Genomic DNA, 18,783 nt, shown 5'->3' on the forward strand with positions numbered 1-18,783 from the left:
ATGCTGGAAGAATGCCTGACGCCATCTGTTAAGCATGGTGGAGGTAATGTGATGGTCTGGGGTTGCTTTGGTGCTGGTAGATTTGTACAGGGTAAAAGGGATTCTGAATAAGGAAGGCTATCACTCCATTTTGCAACGTCATGCCATACCCAGTGGACAGCGCTTAATGGGGCCAATTTCATCCTACAACAGGACAATGACCCTAAACACACCTCCAAATTGTGCAAGAAGTATTTAGAGCAGAAGCAGGCAGAGAGCTGAACCTTATTGAGCTGTTGTGGGAGCAGCTTGACCGTATGGTACGCAAGAAGTGCCCATCTAACCAATCTAACTTGTGGGAGCTGCTTCTGGAAGCGTGGGGTGCAATTTCTCCAGATTACCTCAACAAATTAACAGCTAGAATGCCAAAGGTCTGCAATGCTGTAATTGGTGCAAATGGAGGATTCTTTGACGAAAGCAAAGTTTGATGTAAAAAAAAATGTTATTTAAAATACAAATCATTATTTCTAACCTTGTCAATGTCTTGACTATATTTGCTATTCATTTCACAACGTATGGCCTTGAATAAGTGTGACTTTTCAGGAAAACACAAAATTGTTTGGGTGACCCCAAACTTTTGAACAATAGTGTAATCTCAGGTGGAATTTGCTCCTAAGGCCCTCAGGGGATAAAGGATGTTTTTTGCCCCCGCCAATCTTTTAACAGTTGAACCAAAAAAAAAAAAAAAAAGTCTATTACAGTAAAACAGATGAATGAAATAAACTACTATCCTGTTGGAGTTTTCTCTAAGGGGGGGGGGCAACAAATTCACAATAGGCGTATACTACAAACCGATCATAGTTTCATTTACAGGTTTACTTTTGTACACAGATCTTGCCCTTCTGAGGCTTTGTTAAGGTAAATTTGTGTTTTGCACTAAAACTATCTAAACTACTCTTTCTAAAGTGTCATTGTTTTCAGTATGCCTGTGAATTTTACTGTGTTTACGCAGTGAAATATTGATTTCAGGTTAGGCAGCAGGTCCATCACTGGTGCAGTCTCATCACATGCTTTAAGCCTGCATTCGCATCAGAGGAGGCAATGACATCACAGGTAGGGAGCGTGCTGTATTCAGGGAAGCAAATATGGATGGTATTGCTTTATCCAGGTAGCTGTAAAAAGGTAAATTGTTTTATCAGAGCATTCTGAGCCGAACTATAGATGCCTTACAGAAATATTCCTGACCATGCAAATGACGTATGTATGACTGCTGGTGCTGCGTTTTCTGTTCTTCACTGCTAACATTCTGCCTGCCTTTCCAAACCAACACATCACAGAAATACAAGCAAAGACCTGGCATAAATAAATGAATTCCTCTGACAGAGATTAAAAACCCTGAATCAGCCATTTTCCCCTTTTTGTTTGACGTTTTTGTTCTTTCATTTAGACGAACCTGTGGCACAGAAAGCTCTTTTTAGCCTCCTGTCAGTACGGATCAGACAGGTTTGCAGAGCAGAGTGTGTCAGAGCTCAGAAATCCTCCAGAGTCAAACACACCATCATGTCTGCAACTGCTTTCATACAAAACAAATCTGGACTTAAGTAAATATACATTTCCAGAATTGAGTTATATTCTGTCAGATTACCTCAACTTAGATAATGGAAAGAGACAGAGCAGATAACTGCTGAATGGAAGGATCTGGCCACAAATCAGCCGCAGGCTACATCAAACTACAACTGCTACTTTCACCAGACCATAAAAACGCTTGTGCAGAGCGGTCAGAAGATGTAGAGGTGTGTTTTCCAGAGGAAACATTTCAGTATCTGACGTTTCTACATCTGCTGTCATAATCAAAAGAGACAGGCAATCTACAACTCTCTACATGTTTGTATAAACAGACCAATTCCCCTGATGGTGCTGTGTGCAGGGCAGCACTGTGGGAATGCTTGCTTTTTTTTTTACTTTAAGATAAACAAATAATCAGCATCCTGAGTCACTGCAACCAAAGCTAAACATCATGATTACATTTGATCCCACAGGATCTATTCTACTTTGTTAACAAATTTATTGCAGAATTGTTTAACAAAGAGGTTTTTCACAGGACATGCACATGTTTGTTTCGTGCAATTAGATGGTTTGTCATCGTTACGGGATTCTGAAGCCAAAGACACGTTGCTCCGGTCGAGTTAAAGCAGAAAACAACTTTTAAAACAGAGCAAACTTGAGTTTTAAACACTAAATGTTTTATTACTGCATGTTTCCAGTGATGGGTTTCTTAAAAAAAATGAACTGTTTCAAACTCAATCAAATCTTTTACAATCCTGCTATTTAACCAGACGTCTTTGTGTTTTAGAAATTATACCAAAAAGTATTGCAATAACTGATAACACTGCTGTTTGGAGACAGCTGATCTGTGAAACCATTGAAACTAGGGTCACAACTATTAAGTATTTACTCAATAAATTCATCATGAATGTATTTTTTGACTAATCTTAATGGAGATTCATTCCGTAAATTGAAATTCCTTAATAAACACATTTTTTGACAACTTTTTGGATTAAGGCATTAATAATTAGGAAGCAAAAAGTGTTTTTCTTTTTTTTGTGTGATTTAACCAAGGTGAAACTTATACTGCCTCTTTAATATTTTCGAATAGAGAATATTTGACGAAAAAGAAGATTTTTTTTATCTTTTTGACAGTTTAGCCTAAATTACTGCTCCGAATGGGTAATTCTCAAACGAAATTCATCTTTGAGACTCAGTTCAAAACTATTTTATTACCAGAAAAAACACCAACATACAAACTGTTTTATCTTCTTTGATTTTTATAAATTTGGCACCATTTGGAAATCTTAGAGCTGCTCAGTGGTGCAGTAGGTAGCAGTGCCGCCTTGCAGAGTTTGCATGTTTTTCCTGAGTAGGTGTCTCTCCAGGTACTCCGGCTTCCTCCCACAGTCCAAAATCCAAAAACATGACTGTTAGGTTAATTGGCTTCTCTAAATTCTCCTTAGGTGTGAGTGTGTGTGTGAATTGTTGTTTGTCTCTGTGTTGGACTGGTGACCAGTCCAGGGTGGACCCCGCCTCTCACCTGTAGACAGGCAGAGATGGGCACCAGCACGCCTCGTGACGCCGCTTGGGATAAGCGTGACGGAAAATGGATGGAAAGCTTAGACTCCACTCTTTCAGGATCTGTATTATTAATGACTCCTAGTAGACTTGTTCCTGGTTTTCATATCTCATATTTTACAGTGAGATTCTTCGCCAGCCCATCCATGACTGCAGTAATCAGCTGTTTGCGTCTATAGAGTAGAACAGGGGTCTCCAACCCTGCTCCTCAAGATCTACTGTCTTGCAGATTTGAGATGCATCCCTACTCTAACAAATACTCCACCGAATTCAATTATCCACAACACTTGTCCCTGCTGAGATTGCAAGGGGTGCTGGTGCCTATCTCCAGCTGTCAATGGGTGAGAGGCGGGATCAACCCTGGACAGGTCGCCAGTCCATCGCAGCTCCACCGAATTGAAAGGATTGAATTACCTCTTAGCATGCCATCGAGTTTGGCAAAGGTTTGGTAGAAAGTTATGTTTTGGAGCAGGGATGCATCTAAAATCTGCAGGACAGTAAATATTGAGGAGCAGGGTTGGAGACCAATGCAGTAGAGTTTGGAGGATTTGGATCCAACATCTTTTAATGGTTTGTTCACTTTTAACAGCGAGAAAGAGGTTGTAGTTTTTGTTAGCGTTTTTCTTGAGGTGAGGATCTCCACCTCTGGTAGCACATTTTGATTAAAGAAGGTCAGTTTTTGTTGGATCAGATCCACAGAGTCTTTCATTACCAACATTTGTAGATGGAAGGGTCTGACTGAAAACAGAAAGTAAACAAGCAATCCCAGAAAGAACAACAGCAATGAAGAGTTTTTTTATAGGGGGAAATAATTCCATCAAGCAACCAGACACAACTTCGCTCAGAGCTTATACAGAAAGGTTTCAGGTGGAGGAAAAGAGTCCAGGCAATCAGAGTCGGATCTGTCCTATGACATTCCTATAATATAAATCCAACTATTCTTCTGCAGGTTAAAGAAATGTTCAGCTCCAGTTGAGAAAGTCGCTCAACCGGAGAAAAGATATTGACTGTTTTCCATTCCGAGTCTGTGAGGCTAGAAGGAGAAATAACTTTAATATGTTTTCCGATGCTGCACAAATAGATTAAATGAAATAAAAAGCAGATTTAAGCCAGAGCTGCCTTTACGGAACGATCAGAAAGATGTTTTTTATGAATCTCGTGCAAATATTTATTGATGAAATCATGAGCTCTTTGGACTCAGTGGAAATTTGGAAGCAAATCCAGAGGAATCATCCAAAAACTATTCAAGCAAAAGATTTGGATCTTTAAGGAAGACAATGACGCAAAGCATAGCAGATGAGTGCTGAAAGACTATTCTGTTCAGGCCATAAGAAAGTCCCTTAGAGTCCTGTCCTACATTCAATGGACCACCAATGGGACCCGCTCCAGAACATTCTTCATTTGTCATTTAGCAAAGGTGCTGCTGCTGTACATAAACAGAACCTACACTTGGGCTGTTTCGAAATTCACAATAAAGCAAGTACGGACTCATGTCCTCGCCGAGTATGTTCTTGAGAAGAACACAGGAAGGTGTGGACTCTGGGAGAACGCAGCATAAATATGGGTCCATTGGAACAGAACGTCGCCACACACTCGGCTCGTCTGGAGCTAGTCTGTAGATAATAATAAATTCTTACTTTTTTCATTTATTGGGTGAATAATAATTAACACAGTCAGATAAACACAAATCAAATGCCAAATAAAACACCCCAAAAAAAATCACAGCCAGCGGTCCTTCACACCTGACTATGCAGAGAGAGGGCTGCTGTAGACGGGCTAGCATTAGACCTGCTGCCGTTACCCTTGGAGGTCCGCTGGTCGCTGCGGTCCTCTCAACATGGAAAATTGTTTTTTAGATTACGCAAATCGGTAAATGGGCCACATAGTGACGCTTAGAAGTATGATATTCTCGCCTCAAATTATCTTAAAACATACTTTTATTGAGCAACAGCAACAGAAAAGAGAATTTTTAGCTTAATAGTCTGAGCTCTGTGAGCTTCCACTGGAAGCTGCTGCTGCAGCAGTGCATGCTGGGACAGCTGTCAATCTCAAGAACGGACAAGTCTGCTCTGATGCATGCTGGGTAAAGAGGGAGAAGCGAGAAAAACATCCGTGACTTTGTCCGTTCTCGATCCTCTAGTTCTTTTGAATTGGAACAGGACTAGGGCTGAGGCTGATGACGTTTCACAAGCACACGACAACGCACAAGTACACATATTGAGAAACAGCTTATGTGTGTGGACCAATGCTGAGTCTGACTTACTCTCTCTCCTTCTCAGTGAGTCTGTCTGTGATGGTGTCCTTGATGGAGGAGCGGGAACCCTTGTGTATCACCGGGTACCGAAGAGGGAGCTGAAGGAAGCAGGAGATCATCAGGACCAGGTGTGCTGTGTAACCCAGGGCGACCGCCACGCTCCCATCATCTTTCGCTGCAGCACAAACAGGGTTAAACTCAGTGTTAATTAATCTGGTGGCTTTTTGAAGGAGACATTAACACATCAAAGACATCATGTTAAGCAAATCCAACCCAAGACAGCAGAACATTATTCAGGCAGGAAAAGGTATTTTATCCCCTTCAAAACTTCAAAGCTGCAAAGCGCAGCAGTTTGCAAGACTGTCAGCTCTGTTTGGTATTCGATTACATGGAAACATAAAATTGTGGATTCATCGTATCATAATTAACCAACAGAAGATGACTTTGAAACTGAGTCCCTGAGAGGAAGATGAGCCGTTCTGCTCATGGGACCAAATGTTCTTTAAGTCAAACAAAATATGAAACGGAAAACGTTTGCCAAGTTGGGACTTCCAGTTTCTGTTTAAAGCTTCATTTCAATAAAAACAACTTTGATGAAATAAACATTTCAGTCCAGAAATAAGCGAGAAAATGTAAAACCTACATGCCATCTGGTTTGGGTTCTTTCTGATGACAAACAAACAGATCAACTGAAGGACAAAGGATTGAAGGCTGCAGCAAAGAGGAACAAAAAGCTACTTTGTCTAATGTTTCGATTTGTATCAAAATATATCTAGCTTTAGTTTTCCTAACTTTTAACCACTTCCACATTAAATCACATTACATGATCCAGTTTTCATTAGGATTTTATTTGATGGGAAAACACCAAAAAAGGAAAATATTTAATGGTTTAATGTTTTCCTTTTCTATTTATACATCCGATAATGTTGTTGGAAGTAGTTCTAACCGTCCTTTTATTCTGGAAGCCAAATTAAAGTCTAGTCTGAGGCCTGTGGGTGCTGCACCCCCTAGCTGGGACCCCACAGAGCCACCAGGAATGAGACAACGTCTACTGAAGTACCCAACCCTGTCCCTAGGAAACTAGCAGAGACAGGCACCTGTCACTGGCAGGGAGCATAAGAAGGGGGGAGGCGATCGACCCTGCTCATACTTGGGGCCTAAAGGCTGATTTAGGCCATACTTAGGGCCTTTATACGCAGAAAACAGGTCGTCTGCGTGTGTCTCGCAGTGAGCGCAAATATGCACCCGCCCCTTCCACTGCACATCTCCAAAATTGTAGGTGACTGCAGACAGTGCTGCGGACAGAAGGCCTCTGATTGGTCAAATCTACATCCACTCTACACTATGCGTTTTTCCTGTTTGGTATCTCACAGGCTTGTTTTGTTTGAATGACCGCCATTGTGGAAAATGACTCATGAAGATGGACCAGCTAGAAGAGTGAGGTGAGCAAGAACGCTGGGACCCTTTTTCCACCTGGATCCCCGCTCTTTTTCGCCCTCATGTCCCTCCTTTGTCGCACAAACTTGCCCCCGGTTCCTCACCGCATGGCCGCATCTAGACCCACAGCTAGTTCCTGATCGTCTCTCTTGCGTTGTGGTGTGGAATAACATAGCGCAGACCATGCTTCAATGTTGGGCATAAATCAAAATCAAAATTATCAGCAACAAGCTCACAGCGAAACTCTGATGCGGGGAGTAAAACCAGCTCTTTAGGCGCCTAAGATGTTTCAGTAGGTGGGCGGAGAGGCAAACACTAAATTTGACAAGTAGACAAAGAAATAATCACATTCTTAAAGTCACATTCACAGAATCCCACCCTTACAACCATGCATATACAAACACTCAACATGTACACAGAGGAGGATACTACATATGTTCTTACACTTATCATACATACATTACAAATCCTTTCTCGATTTCAGGTTTAGCCCCAAACACCACCCCAGACCCACCACCAGAAGAGACTACCAACCCCACCCACCCCCAAACAGCTCTGACCACAGCTAGTCCATGGTATCCCCCAATATACCAAGCATCCGAAACGTTTTCTCACCAGTGCTCCTCCATGTTTATCAAATGCACTCAGATTTCTTTTGGCTCGTTGAATCAGACTGGTGCAGTGTGATATCGTCCGTACTTTGCACTCAATAGTATCAGGTAAACTAGCGGGTTCACGCAGGTCTGATGCTCCCACTGCATGCTGATTGGAGCAGAGCCATTCGAAGACGACTTTAACCCAAATCACTTGCAGAGTCATTTGACGGTTTGACACGTGTCAGTGAGCCGTTCCCACTGCCACTAAAAGCCAATTGTTTCCAGGCTTAAAAGTGGTTTTAGACCATTGGGAAAGGGGTATAAGTGTCTAAATGCATTCCAACAACCACAGGTGGGAATGAGCAGCGGAGGCAAAGCCTGAGGGCTGACCCACTTCCACTGCCCACCCTGATGCCCTACATAGATATATCTTGGTAATGACAGAAACCACATAGGAAGCCCCAGCCTGGTGACGATCCCCGAGATCCTGTGTGGGTGGAAGTGTGATAGAGCAGGTGAGGGGAGGCATCTGGAGATGGGGAGCAAAGAAGTGGGGAACGGGGTCCTATTATGGATCCAGCTCCCCTACTGACCCAAATAGGCACCCAGTTCACCTGGAAGCAGACCGTAAACCAGACCTGCCCTTTATTTTGTTTTAGTTTTTGTTAAGGGTAGGACTGGGCACTGAGACACTGACTTTGTCACTCCAGCCCTTTATGTGGCAGTAATATGCTTATATAATAAGCTTAATGTGGGTTTGCCACAACGATGAACAGAAGACAGTCGCAGCTAACACAGAGATCCATGCAAGAGTAGAAATTATTTTTTTTCCAAAGAGCAGTAACAATAACATTCTGCAACAATGGACTCTGGAAAAGACAACTTTACGGGTCATAATAATAATCAAACCCTGGAGTGAAACATCTACTTGCTTCTGGTTAGTGCAATCCAAGTGAAATCTCTATTGAAAAACTGATTTAAAGAAATAAAAGGATAAAAACTGCGTGGAAGAATTTTGGAAAAAGGTTTGAGCAAACAGGAATGTGACGTGGAGCAGCGGTGATCAAACAACCACAGAGAACTCAGCTCAGAATTTCTACTGAAAGGGTTCAGGTGGAGGAAGAGTACAGGCAAGGGGATCAATAAAAAAAAAATGCTATTTAGATTTATTGGGAAAATCTTTCAGAAGAGGAAAATTCTAAGAAAAACAAAAGTGCCTGAGGGGACTTAAGGAAGCAAATCAAATATTAAACATATTGCAAAAAAATGTCCACCTGACTCCCTTTTTTTTGTCCACAAAGGGAAATACATGTATGAGTTATGGTCATTTTTTCAGTTTAGAGGATTGGTTTGCAAACCATACAAATTTCCAGGTCCTTTAGTTAACATCTATGTAAATTCAAAATCCTTAAACGGAAGATAAATAACATTTTTGGCCTAAAACATGGTCAGGTCACAGACACTTAATAAATTACCTTGAAAGTCGTCTGAGTTTGGCAGCTTCACTCCACAGATGACATAATCCGACTGATTGACCTGCAGATTGAGGGAAAAGGTTTCATTTGAAGGACAATAAGGAGCCAGCAGAAGCAGAGCCACACAAGATGAGGGATGATATGGGAGGAAAAACCATACAGCTGGCAGACGGATTGGGTTTAAATCATCCGGTTATGGTCTTAAGGTATCAGCATTCCAACTTTGTTAGCCAAATATCTTACAAAAGTGAGTGATTAGAAAGAGTCTGTGAGGAACCTACAGAGATGTGAGGACTCTGGACGATCTCTGAAAGCAGAGAAACATGAGCCGTAAAAACATGTATTATTTTAGAAGAAATGTGGACTAAAGATGTGTGGGAGGTATCCATCACAAAATGTCTCCAAAACTTCTGCTTCATCCATGTCAAATATATTTTCTAAAACATGATAAATGAAAGAAGGAGCAGACAGCCGAAGGATCGAAAATAAATACGTATTGCAACCATTACAGTATGTGACACATTGGAGGCTAAAGGGAAGAGCTTTAGAGAGCTGATAAGCTTATTAGGAGGGAAGTATTTATACAGCTGAATGTGGAGAAATATCTGAGGTTTATCAAGGCAGAAAATGAGAGAGAGCAAGATTTTCAGCAGGTAACAGGAAGGCTAAACATCCTGCCACTGTTCATCCTTTTGAGCTCTATACTTATCAAATATAACTCTGTTGAAATAGAGTTGAGAATCTATAGTACATCTATTAGAATCTAGAAACGCAAGCTGTGCTAGTGGTGAATATAAAATGCCGATGTCTTTTTAAAAAGGTTCAGTTTCTTCTTTTTTCTTCACGTTTGAATGACCGGAACTGAAAAATACTATACAAATATGCTGCAATTTTACCTCTAACGATGTAGTTCTTTAAGACAAACTGAAACTGGTTCAAATCTTAAGAGTAAGTCAAAGCTTTAGAAATACTGCAAATAAGAAGATCGGATCAATGTTCTGATCAGTTTATCAGTAATTGTGCGGAAGACTGTAACGGAGAACGGTAGAATCGGCCTTCGCTCTTACCACTTCGATGGGGTAGATGTAGGAGAGCTCAGAGAGGAGCTGGCGACAGCGGAAGGTGAGCTGGGCGTTGGTTTTCAGGAAGTGTTCTCTGAGGAGATAAACCAAACAACAGGGGGGGGGCAGAGTGAGCAGCAGGCTGGCAGGAGGAGACAGTGGGAGCATACAGGTAAAAGACGATGCTGAGAATCAACAGCTTTGACTCTCTATGCTCCACTTATCTGGAACAAACTTCCAGAAAACTGTAAAAGTGCGGAAAGCCTGAGTTCCTTTAAATCAAGACTAAAAACACATTTGTTTAGGATTGCCTTCGACTGTTCTAGTTAAACAGTTCAACTGAAACATCATTAGTTCAACTTTTATTTATTTTTCTTTAGTCCAAATGTTTTTTATGTTCTTTTTTGTTTCTGCATTTTTTATTTTATTTTATTTATTTATTTATTTTTTCTACTTGCTTTGATTCTGTTTTATTTTCCTATATTTTAATCATGTAAAGCACTTTGCACTGTCTTTTTACTGAATTGTGCTATACAGATACATTTGCCTTGCCTTTTCCTATAAAAAGACCAACAGGAAGGGGTTTAACACAGTTTGGTGGTTTTTAAGGTTAAACTGCTTGAATAAGTCGCATCACTTGTGAAGATGCCCATCTTTTAACTTCAGCAAATTATTTTGAAAACCCAGACGCTGTGATCATTTGGTTTCCAGTTGGTGTGAACCGATTCCTGTGTTTTATGATTTTTGGCTAGCTTTGTCGTACACTCACCGCCCTCCTGCCCAGGCCGTGTAAATGTTTTCTTTGATCATAATCACTGCTGAGTTAAATATTAGAAGGATGGCAGATTGATACCTCTAGGGCACATTTTATAGTAAATCTTGGAGAATTTGTAGAAAAAGAATAATTTTTAAAAGTTGACTTTTCTTCCCGTCCAGAATAAAAGTGATTCCTTCAAGGGTTGAGTTTCTTAAAATTTTTACATATGAGATTAAATATTGATTTCAATATCAATACAATAATCATGTCTGTTAGGATAAATATCATTGAAGATGTGTGAGTTTATTAAACCTTGGTATTGGCTGCTTGTTGTGTGTCAGAACTGATGTTTTAATCTAATTAGGACAGTTTCTCTGTCTGGATCAACAGTTATAATCTTCATTCTGTACTTGGCAAAGATTAGGAAATGGAATGAGGGCGAAGTCCTTCAGCTAAGGACAAAGTGTAATATTTTTAATAAGGCTGGAGCCATGGATGTCTAATCATCTGCTAACGTATAGGATGTAAAATATGATGATGTGGCAGACTGGAGATGTTTAAAATGCCTTTTTTAACGGGGCAACTTCCTGAGAGGTGAGCAGCTGCCATTTTGTAAACTCTAAGAAATTTCTCTGGTCTGAGTAAGATTACAATTTCTATCAGAATCTGTTGTCAGGTCTCATTGTTATTTAATGCATATAAGTTCTGAAGTGTTATCTAAAGAGTTTGTCCTGAGTGATCTCTTTTCAGGAAAACGAAATGGAGAGATAGAGCATTAAAGGAATAGTACACCCAAAACATGATTAGCCTTCATTTTCTACTCACCCCCATGCTGAACAACACTCTGGAGTACTTTTTTGATATCTCAAATGCATCTGGAGATCTGGGAGGCTTCTTGCTGTCTGCTGACATTCAAATAATGGAGGTCTATGGCGCCCGAGACAGAAAGGTCCATAAAAGTCCACAAAAAACGTGTCAATATTCCTCCATACTGGTCGTCCAATGTATTCCAAGTGTCCTGAGTGGGTAGCATCCAGAATTTACTCGAAACGAAGTCATTTAGAATGTTTTTAGAGGATAAACAGTAGTGTATAGGATTTCCTAAAAGCGCGTTCACGAGTCTACGGAAACCGCGGCAGACCAAACCAGATGAAAGTGCGCATTCAGCTCGGCAAAGAACTCATGCTCTTCCTCAACACTGAAGTCCTCAGACATTTTTCTTCCGTTGTTTCTTTCTTTGCACAGGTAAACAGCACATTTCTTCTTCTACGCTTGCATTATCGGCAGAGCAGACGCTGAATGCGCACTTTCATCTGGTTTGGTCTGCCGCGGTTTCCGTAGACTCGTGAACTCGCTTTTAGGAAATCCTATACACTACTGTTTATGCTCTAAAAACATTCTAAATGACTTCGTTTCGAGTTAATTATGGACGCTACCCACTCAGGACACTTGGAATACATTGGACGAGCAGTATGGAGGAATATTGACACGTTTTTGTGGACTTTTATGGACCTTTCTGTCTCGGGCGCCATGGACCTCCATTATTTGAATATCAGCAGACAGCAAGAAGCCTCCCAGATCTCCAGATGCATTTGAGATATCAAAAAAGTACTCCAGAGTGTTGTTCAGCATGGGGGTGAGTAGAAAATGAAGGCTAATCATGTTTTGGGTGTACTATTCCTTTAAGGTGCATACATGGAGCCCATCTTTAGCAAATGGTGTTTCTGCCCGGTTCTTTTCATTAAATGCAATTTTTATTCATCTTTATAAGCGCAGCTAAAGAAGATGGGGGGTGAAAGAGTGTTTTTTTAGTGTGAGTGTTTCCCCTCTGTCCCATGCAATACGCTGGTGGGGCAGATTGGGTAATAGCCCATCATTTTGTGAAGATGAAAAGGGATTTTGGGGGTTGGTTTAGTAATTGAAAGTGATCCATCCTCCCATAAATGCTTCCAACCTTTCAGTTGAATTTCCTTTCTGGCCTCGCCTGTGGCTAGCAATCTTTTATTATTTTTATTCTCTCAGCAAGAAACACTTTGGTGGAAGTGGGAAAGCAGATAGACTGGTGGGTGAAGATCGTTTGATCTGGAGTGTCCAGCAGGCTTTGGCTCCTATAACTGCTTCGCCCACCATACCACCTCATTTAAAAGTATTTTTCTGAAGCATGCACACTCTCCCTACTGTCCCTTTGAATACTTGAAGAGAAGGTGATGAGTAGATCCTTGGTTTTTTTCCAGTTTCTTTTTTTTTCTCCCCACTTTCTGCAGCACAGATTATTTGCAGGTAATCCTGTATGCATGAAAGCGAGAGTAACTTTGGCTGAAAGCTAAGAAAAGCTGCTGCAGGACTAAAATTCAACTTCATCCAAAAATACTTTATTAATCCCAAAGAGGGAAATAATAATAATGACGTAATTTTGACAAAAAAACTGAACTTTGATTAGTAGTTTTTTCTCTGAATGAACTTTGATGCATCAGTTTATTTTTACTTTCTTAGTAATTGATGCCACATTTCAACCTGTTGCTGCTTTTCATTTCTTCCGTCATCTTTCTGCTATTTCAGCTATTCAAGCATCACAATGTTTAGCTATTGGAAGATATAGAGGCTATGATCTTCATTTAATTATCACAGGTGAGTTTCTACAGCATCAAACTAATTGTGATTTCTACAAGAAATAAAATAAGCTCCTTGGAAACAAGTAGAAATTTGCTCAGCAATTATAGGAACAGCTTTAATCACTATAACGCCTATAAAGATTTCAGCAGTAATTATTAAAAAGAGGGTATGTGGTGCTGGAGGACATTTTTTTCATCATTAAGCTTCATTCTATCTATATTCTCCCATTCTTTGGTATTTGTTACTTCAATCTCTAACATTCTGCTCTCTCTGCTTTTTTTTTCATAATAGTTTCATCTGGTCTGTTCCTGTTTGGCTGTGACTCCATCCTGGAGAGAAATATCAGCTGTGCTGCTACCATCAACACCTTTGTTTATAGATGTTGGAGATCGGCCTGTTTTCCAGTGTAGTCCTGTTTCTCTGACTGTGACTAACTGGATGTGCTCTCTTCATCCTCTGACATGGTAGTTGGCTCAGAGCTCATCTGCCTGGCTGTGTGTTTCCTGGATGTGGCCGCCTTTTACAGTTGTCTTTTGTATCTCTGTTTCTGTCTCCTTGAACCCCAGTCGGCCTCGGCAGATGGCCGCTCACACTGAGCCTGGTTCTGCAGTAGGTTTCTTCTGGTTAAAAGGGAGTTTTCCTCTCCATTGTCGCTACAAGCATGCTTAGTGTGAGGGATTGCCTTCAAGTCAAAGAATCGATGCAGACCAGATAAAAAATGTGCAGGAAACATATCTTCCCATATGAGTTATATCTAAAAGCTATCATATTAGGTCTACAGTTCCATCTAATTTATGGATTGCAGCTGCAGGTGAATTAAATTCAGGTGTTCTCATCACTTTGTGCATAAAAATGTACTGTTACCCATCCCCATCATTAAGAATATAGCTTCTATAATGCCACTTTTAAATCAGCTCACAGTTAAAAATGTTTTAGATCCTGGGCCTGATTATAAAGTGCCATAAGCACAATCATTTCATTAAGTCTTATTCAATATTGCTAATATTGAAAAATGTCATCATTTGGTTAAAACATTCGCTCAGAAAATGTTCTAATTTCTATCACATTGCAGTTTGTTGTTGCCAATTCATTATTCCCGAACATTGAAGTTTCAAGTTGTTTTCCCTGCTGCTTATTTTCAAGCAGCCAAGCAGCTTCAGGTTTCCCCCCTTTAACGTTTTGCTAATTCAAACTGCAGACTTTGAATCAATCTGACTATATTATCAGGTGAACTGTAAAGTGCCTTGAGATGACGTGTAGTGAATTGGCGCTATAGAAATAAACTGAATTGAAATTGAATTGATATTCATTGTTTTTGAATTTTTTGACTACATCTTAATCAACCAGATTCAGTTAAAGATTTTTTTTTATATTGTTTATTGTATTTGATTTATTTCATATCAAAATCGTTCATGAAGCTAAATAAAGCACGTTTCATCCCAAACTTGGACTACCGAGTCAGACATTTTAAAAAGTGTCATCCTAAAAGACTGGATGAAATGTTGCACTAAATCAAGGATGCCAGAGTCCGGCTCCAAAAAGCTAACATCCTGCAACGTTTAGATGAATTTCTTCTCCAACACGCCTGAACCAAATTATTATCTGGTTAGCAGGCTTCTTTAGAACTCAACAGTCACTATATTCATGCAGATGGAGTGAGGGGTTTCCATAAGTCTTAGGACAGCTAAAGGTTCTACTACTCCCAGCCAGTAGGTTACACAGTCATGCTCAACTGCTTTCCTTCAAACCTTCAGCCGTACCGTCTGCCGCCCAGAACAAAAGCTGCCGCCTCAGTTCGGCTTCTGGGTACTTTTGCTTCCCTAAGTTTTCAAAAACACTGAAAAATGTATCAACTATTTATCCTTGTTTTGCTTCATTATGTTATGCTTGAATCTGAGATGAAGAAGAAGCAATTTCTCAGCTCCATCATGGAGCCACTAGCGTCCACCAACGCTCTGACTCATTCCTATTGGAGCACCATCCTTTTGTCTCCATGTCTGCATCATAACCAAAAGTTATATTTATATTTTTTGGACCTGTCAACATTTATAAAACAATTAATGCTAAAATGTTTTCAGTAAACCTGATACTTTAATTTGGGACATTCTTTGGTTGTATTATTCACTCATTATTTTGATGAAAAAGCTAGAACTATGATTTTTAACAGACTTCTGCTGAATTATTATTATTATTATTTTTTTAAATGATAGACATCTGTTGAATTGAACTCAGGATTCCAGGTTTTAAACCATCAGACATAAGCTGATGTCGTTTTACTGAGTAATTCCAGTTTAACTTCCTTCTAACCTTCACTTTTCGCCATGTTGGTGAATGAAGCTACTCCTCATGATAAACGCCAGATCAGACCAGCCAGAGGAGAAGACAATCAGCTCTGCAGAGCCTTTAAGCTGCACAGGTTCAGGCCAAATCAATTTGATTATTTCAGGGTTTTTTGTTTTTTTTTTAAAACTACAATGACCTCAGTTACAAAAGTCCAAGTTTCTTTTTGATCTAGATATCAAGATGTTCCAACTGTGTGTTTATTTGCATCCTTTCACCCATGTCAGGTCAGGACGCTCCACCCAACAGGCTGAGTCTATAGTTGGCATGCAGAGTGTGAATTTCAGACACTGGAAGAGAAATCCTGCCAAACATCCTTTTGCAATAATAATATTGAGATGAATCCCTCTTTGTTTAAAATGTTGATATGGATTCAATCCTGTAGATGGCATTTATACATTGGAACCTGTTCTTCTTTGCAACAAAACTCTTATTGTTTAATGTATGGTGGGATGTGTTTTGAGTCAGAGTAAAGATGAGAGAAAGAGCAAACAAAGGAAATGTCCATTCAGTTTGGTGGGAATCAGTAATGGATCAAAAACACATGATGTACAAGAGTAGCTGCTCTGTGCGTCTGAACCACCAGGAGGAAAAAAATCTGTGAAACCACCTGAAATTTAAAGGCAGTTATGATCTATGAGCAACGTTAACAGTAAGGGACTAGAATTTATTTAACAGATAATGGGAAATCTGATATGTGTTGAAATCAAATTCCCAAAAAAAGTTTTAAAAAAACCAATCCACTGGACTTTGTTTCCAAGTTTGAAGACGTTTCGCCTCCGATCCAGGAAGCTTTTTCAATTCAAATTGTCAGGAATAGCGTTGAGTTCGAGATTTTTATACAGTAGCCCATCAAAACCTTGTTTTTGTTTTGAAAACATGCAAATTGGATCGGACGAACGGGTAAATCCCTTTGGAATGAGGGTCGTTTGGCGGGAAGAGATTAACTCAATTGCTAAATCATTTCCCCCTATCATTGCAGCCCGAGCCCCTGCACAGGAGAGCGGCGGACCTCGCCTATTCAGCCAGGTCAACAATCCTCTTTAACGACCGACCTTTCAGACACTTAGACGGGTATGGGGCATTGCAGGCTAACAAAAGAAGCCAAATGACCCCCATTCCAAAGGGGTGGAACTATTTATCTGTTCCGATTTGCATGTTTTCAAAACAAAAACAAGATTTGATTGGCTACTGTATAAAACGTCAAACTCAACGCTATTTCTGACATTTTAAATTGGAAAAAGCTTTCTGGATCGGAGGCGAAACGTCTTCAAACTTGGAAACAGAGTCCAGTGGATTATTGTAATTTTCTTTTTTTTCGAATTCCAGTTCTGCACATTTGAATTTGCTGCTGAAGGGAAGTCCTTCATGTCAAAGCAGGAGAGGAGCAAGATTATCTGAACACTAGTGCCCTCCTCTCTGTCTGCTATGCTAACCTAAATGAATCAATATATAAACTAAGGTTGTTTGAATAGAATAGAAATAATCAAAAAATGACTTTAAAAAATGATTTTAAAGAGTATGTAGATATCTGGTTTACATGTGTACTACAGCACTTTTTCTGCATGGTTTTGTTTAGTTTTCTCCAAGGTTCCTTCTTCTTAATCTAATATTGCAGAACAAGTCTGCTGTAGTTTTCCTGTCTGCAGCTAAAGGTATTCCAGCTCAATCCTCAGATCCGGGTCTCAGGTCCCAGACTTGAAGGATTACATGAACAACATACATTTCCACATAATGGGTTTTAGGCAGATGTCCAAGTGTCTGCAATAATATCCTGTTCTCTGAATCTCTTGGCCCCCACAGGCCTTCCTGGGGCTTCAGTGACCCCCCTGGAACTGGCAGGTATTTTTCGGATACAAAAAGCAGCATCCAGTTTATGCATCCCAACATCGTTCCACAAGCCAGAACAAAACCAAGCCTTTGGGTTTTTTTTAGGAATGCACAGAGACAAACATCTTCTTGTTTCAAAGACGCAAAGTAAGACGAAGAAGCGGGTTGTTCTCTAGTTATCATTTAATTTAGATAAAGAAACGCTGCAATTTCAGAGGGCAGGGACCTGGCATGTACAAATGAATGCATGACTTGTTTTCTATTTTCTGTAGAAATGTCTAATTACATCCCAACACTTACCTCTTGGCTGTGCATTCCTTCTGCAACTTTGTTAAGGACTCTTTCTCCTCCTTCAGACTTTCGTGCTGAGTAGAAAAAACTTCCTCTGAAAGAAGCAGAAAGAGAAAGAAAAATGTAAATGATCAGGTTTGTGTGCCTCGGTCTGTTACATCTGAACATCCAGGTGGGCCTGTGTTGTGCTGGCTTCCTTCCACTGTCAAACTTACGCAAGATGAAAGAGGTTTTTTGTTTTGATCGGGAACAAACCATTTCCTTTTGACACCACATAAAACCAGACAACATATGCATGGAGATTATAGGATTTGTCAGACTCCATAAATACAGAGTGGGTAACATAAACACAAATTGAATAGATATCATTAGAGGCGGTGATGATCTAGCCGGAGGAAGAGGAGTAACTGAAACACAGACGAGTTGAAGCAGCAGGGAACCAGAAACCACAGAGGTATAATAAGTGTAGGGTTGTAACCCGATATTTTTCTGATCTCTGTGCCAAAAATCATTTGTTTTATGTTCTGATTGTGCATATGAATATGTGGTGCTTTCCCGCAGCAGTTGTGACTCTGTAATAACCTCTGAGCCTGTCAGGAACCTGTTTTCACTGAGTCAGCGAGGCTACATGTTGAGGTGGGTAAAAAATAAGAGGATGATTTACGAGCATTTTTAATTATGAATGCAAAACCAAGTAAATGACACTGTTGCTTTTATTAGGTGGCTTCATAAATCGGCTCTCTATGCAAGAGATTAAAAGGCCTTCATATAAACATGAACCACAAAAACCGGATTAAATCCAAAGCAACCAGACTTTTGCCCAATTTTTCTGGAAAAAAGTGTTTTTTTCTATGTTTTGTGGGGGAAAAAAGCCCAATAAATAATCACTTGTTTTCACTTATCCTGCCTACTCATTGAATCCAGGTGTTTCAGTCCAAGCCCATAGTCTGCTGGGTCTCCCAGTGTGGTTCTGTGAAACAAAACCCTTAAGAACTTCACAGAACATTTGTCCCTGCATCATTTA

The 18,783-nt window shown here is 40.1% G+C and overlaps 1 protein-coding gene across 1 annotated transcript in view; it reads right to left on the reverse strand.

The window, feature by feature from the left end:
- uvrag (UV radiation resistance associated) overlaps nt 1-18,783 on the reverse strand; it is a 173,284-nt gene that overhangs the window by 94,282 nt on the left and 60,219 nt on the right. Inside the window, exons 9-12 of the mRNA XM_015394627.1 lie at nt 17,769-17,853; nt 9,935-10,022; nt 8,868-8,928; nt 5,369-5,534 (exon numbers count right to left, since the gene is read on the reverse strand). Of these exons, the coding sequence (XP_015250113.1) occupies nt 5,369-5,534; nt 8,868-8,928; nt 9,935-10,022; nt 17,769-17,853 (400 nt within the window). The remainder of the gene's footprint in view (nt 1-5,368; nt 5,535-8,867; nt 8,929-9,934; nt 10,023-17,768; nt 17,854-18,783) is intronic.

This window comes from Cyprinodon variegatus, unplaced genomic scaffold, assembly GCF_000732505.1.
Source record: "Cyprinodon variegatus isolate N-32 unplaced genomic scaffold, C_variegatus-1.0 Scaffold700, whole genome shotgun sequence".
Classification (NCBI taxonomy): domain Eukaryota; kingdom Metazoa; phylum Chordata; class Actinopteri; order Cyprinodontiformes; family Cyprinodontidae; genus Cyprinodon; species Cyprinodon variegatus.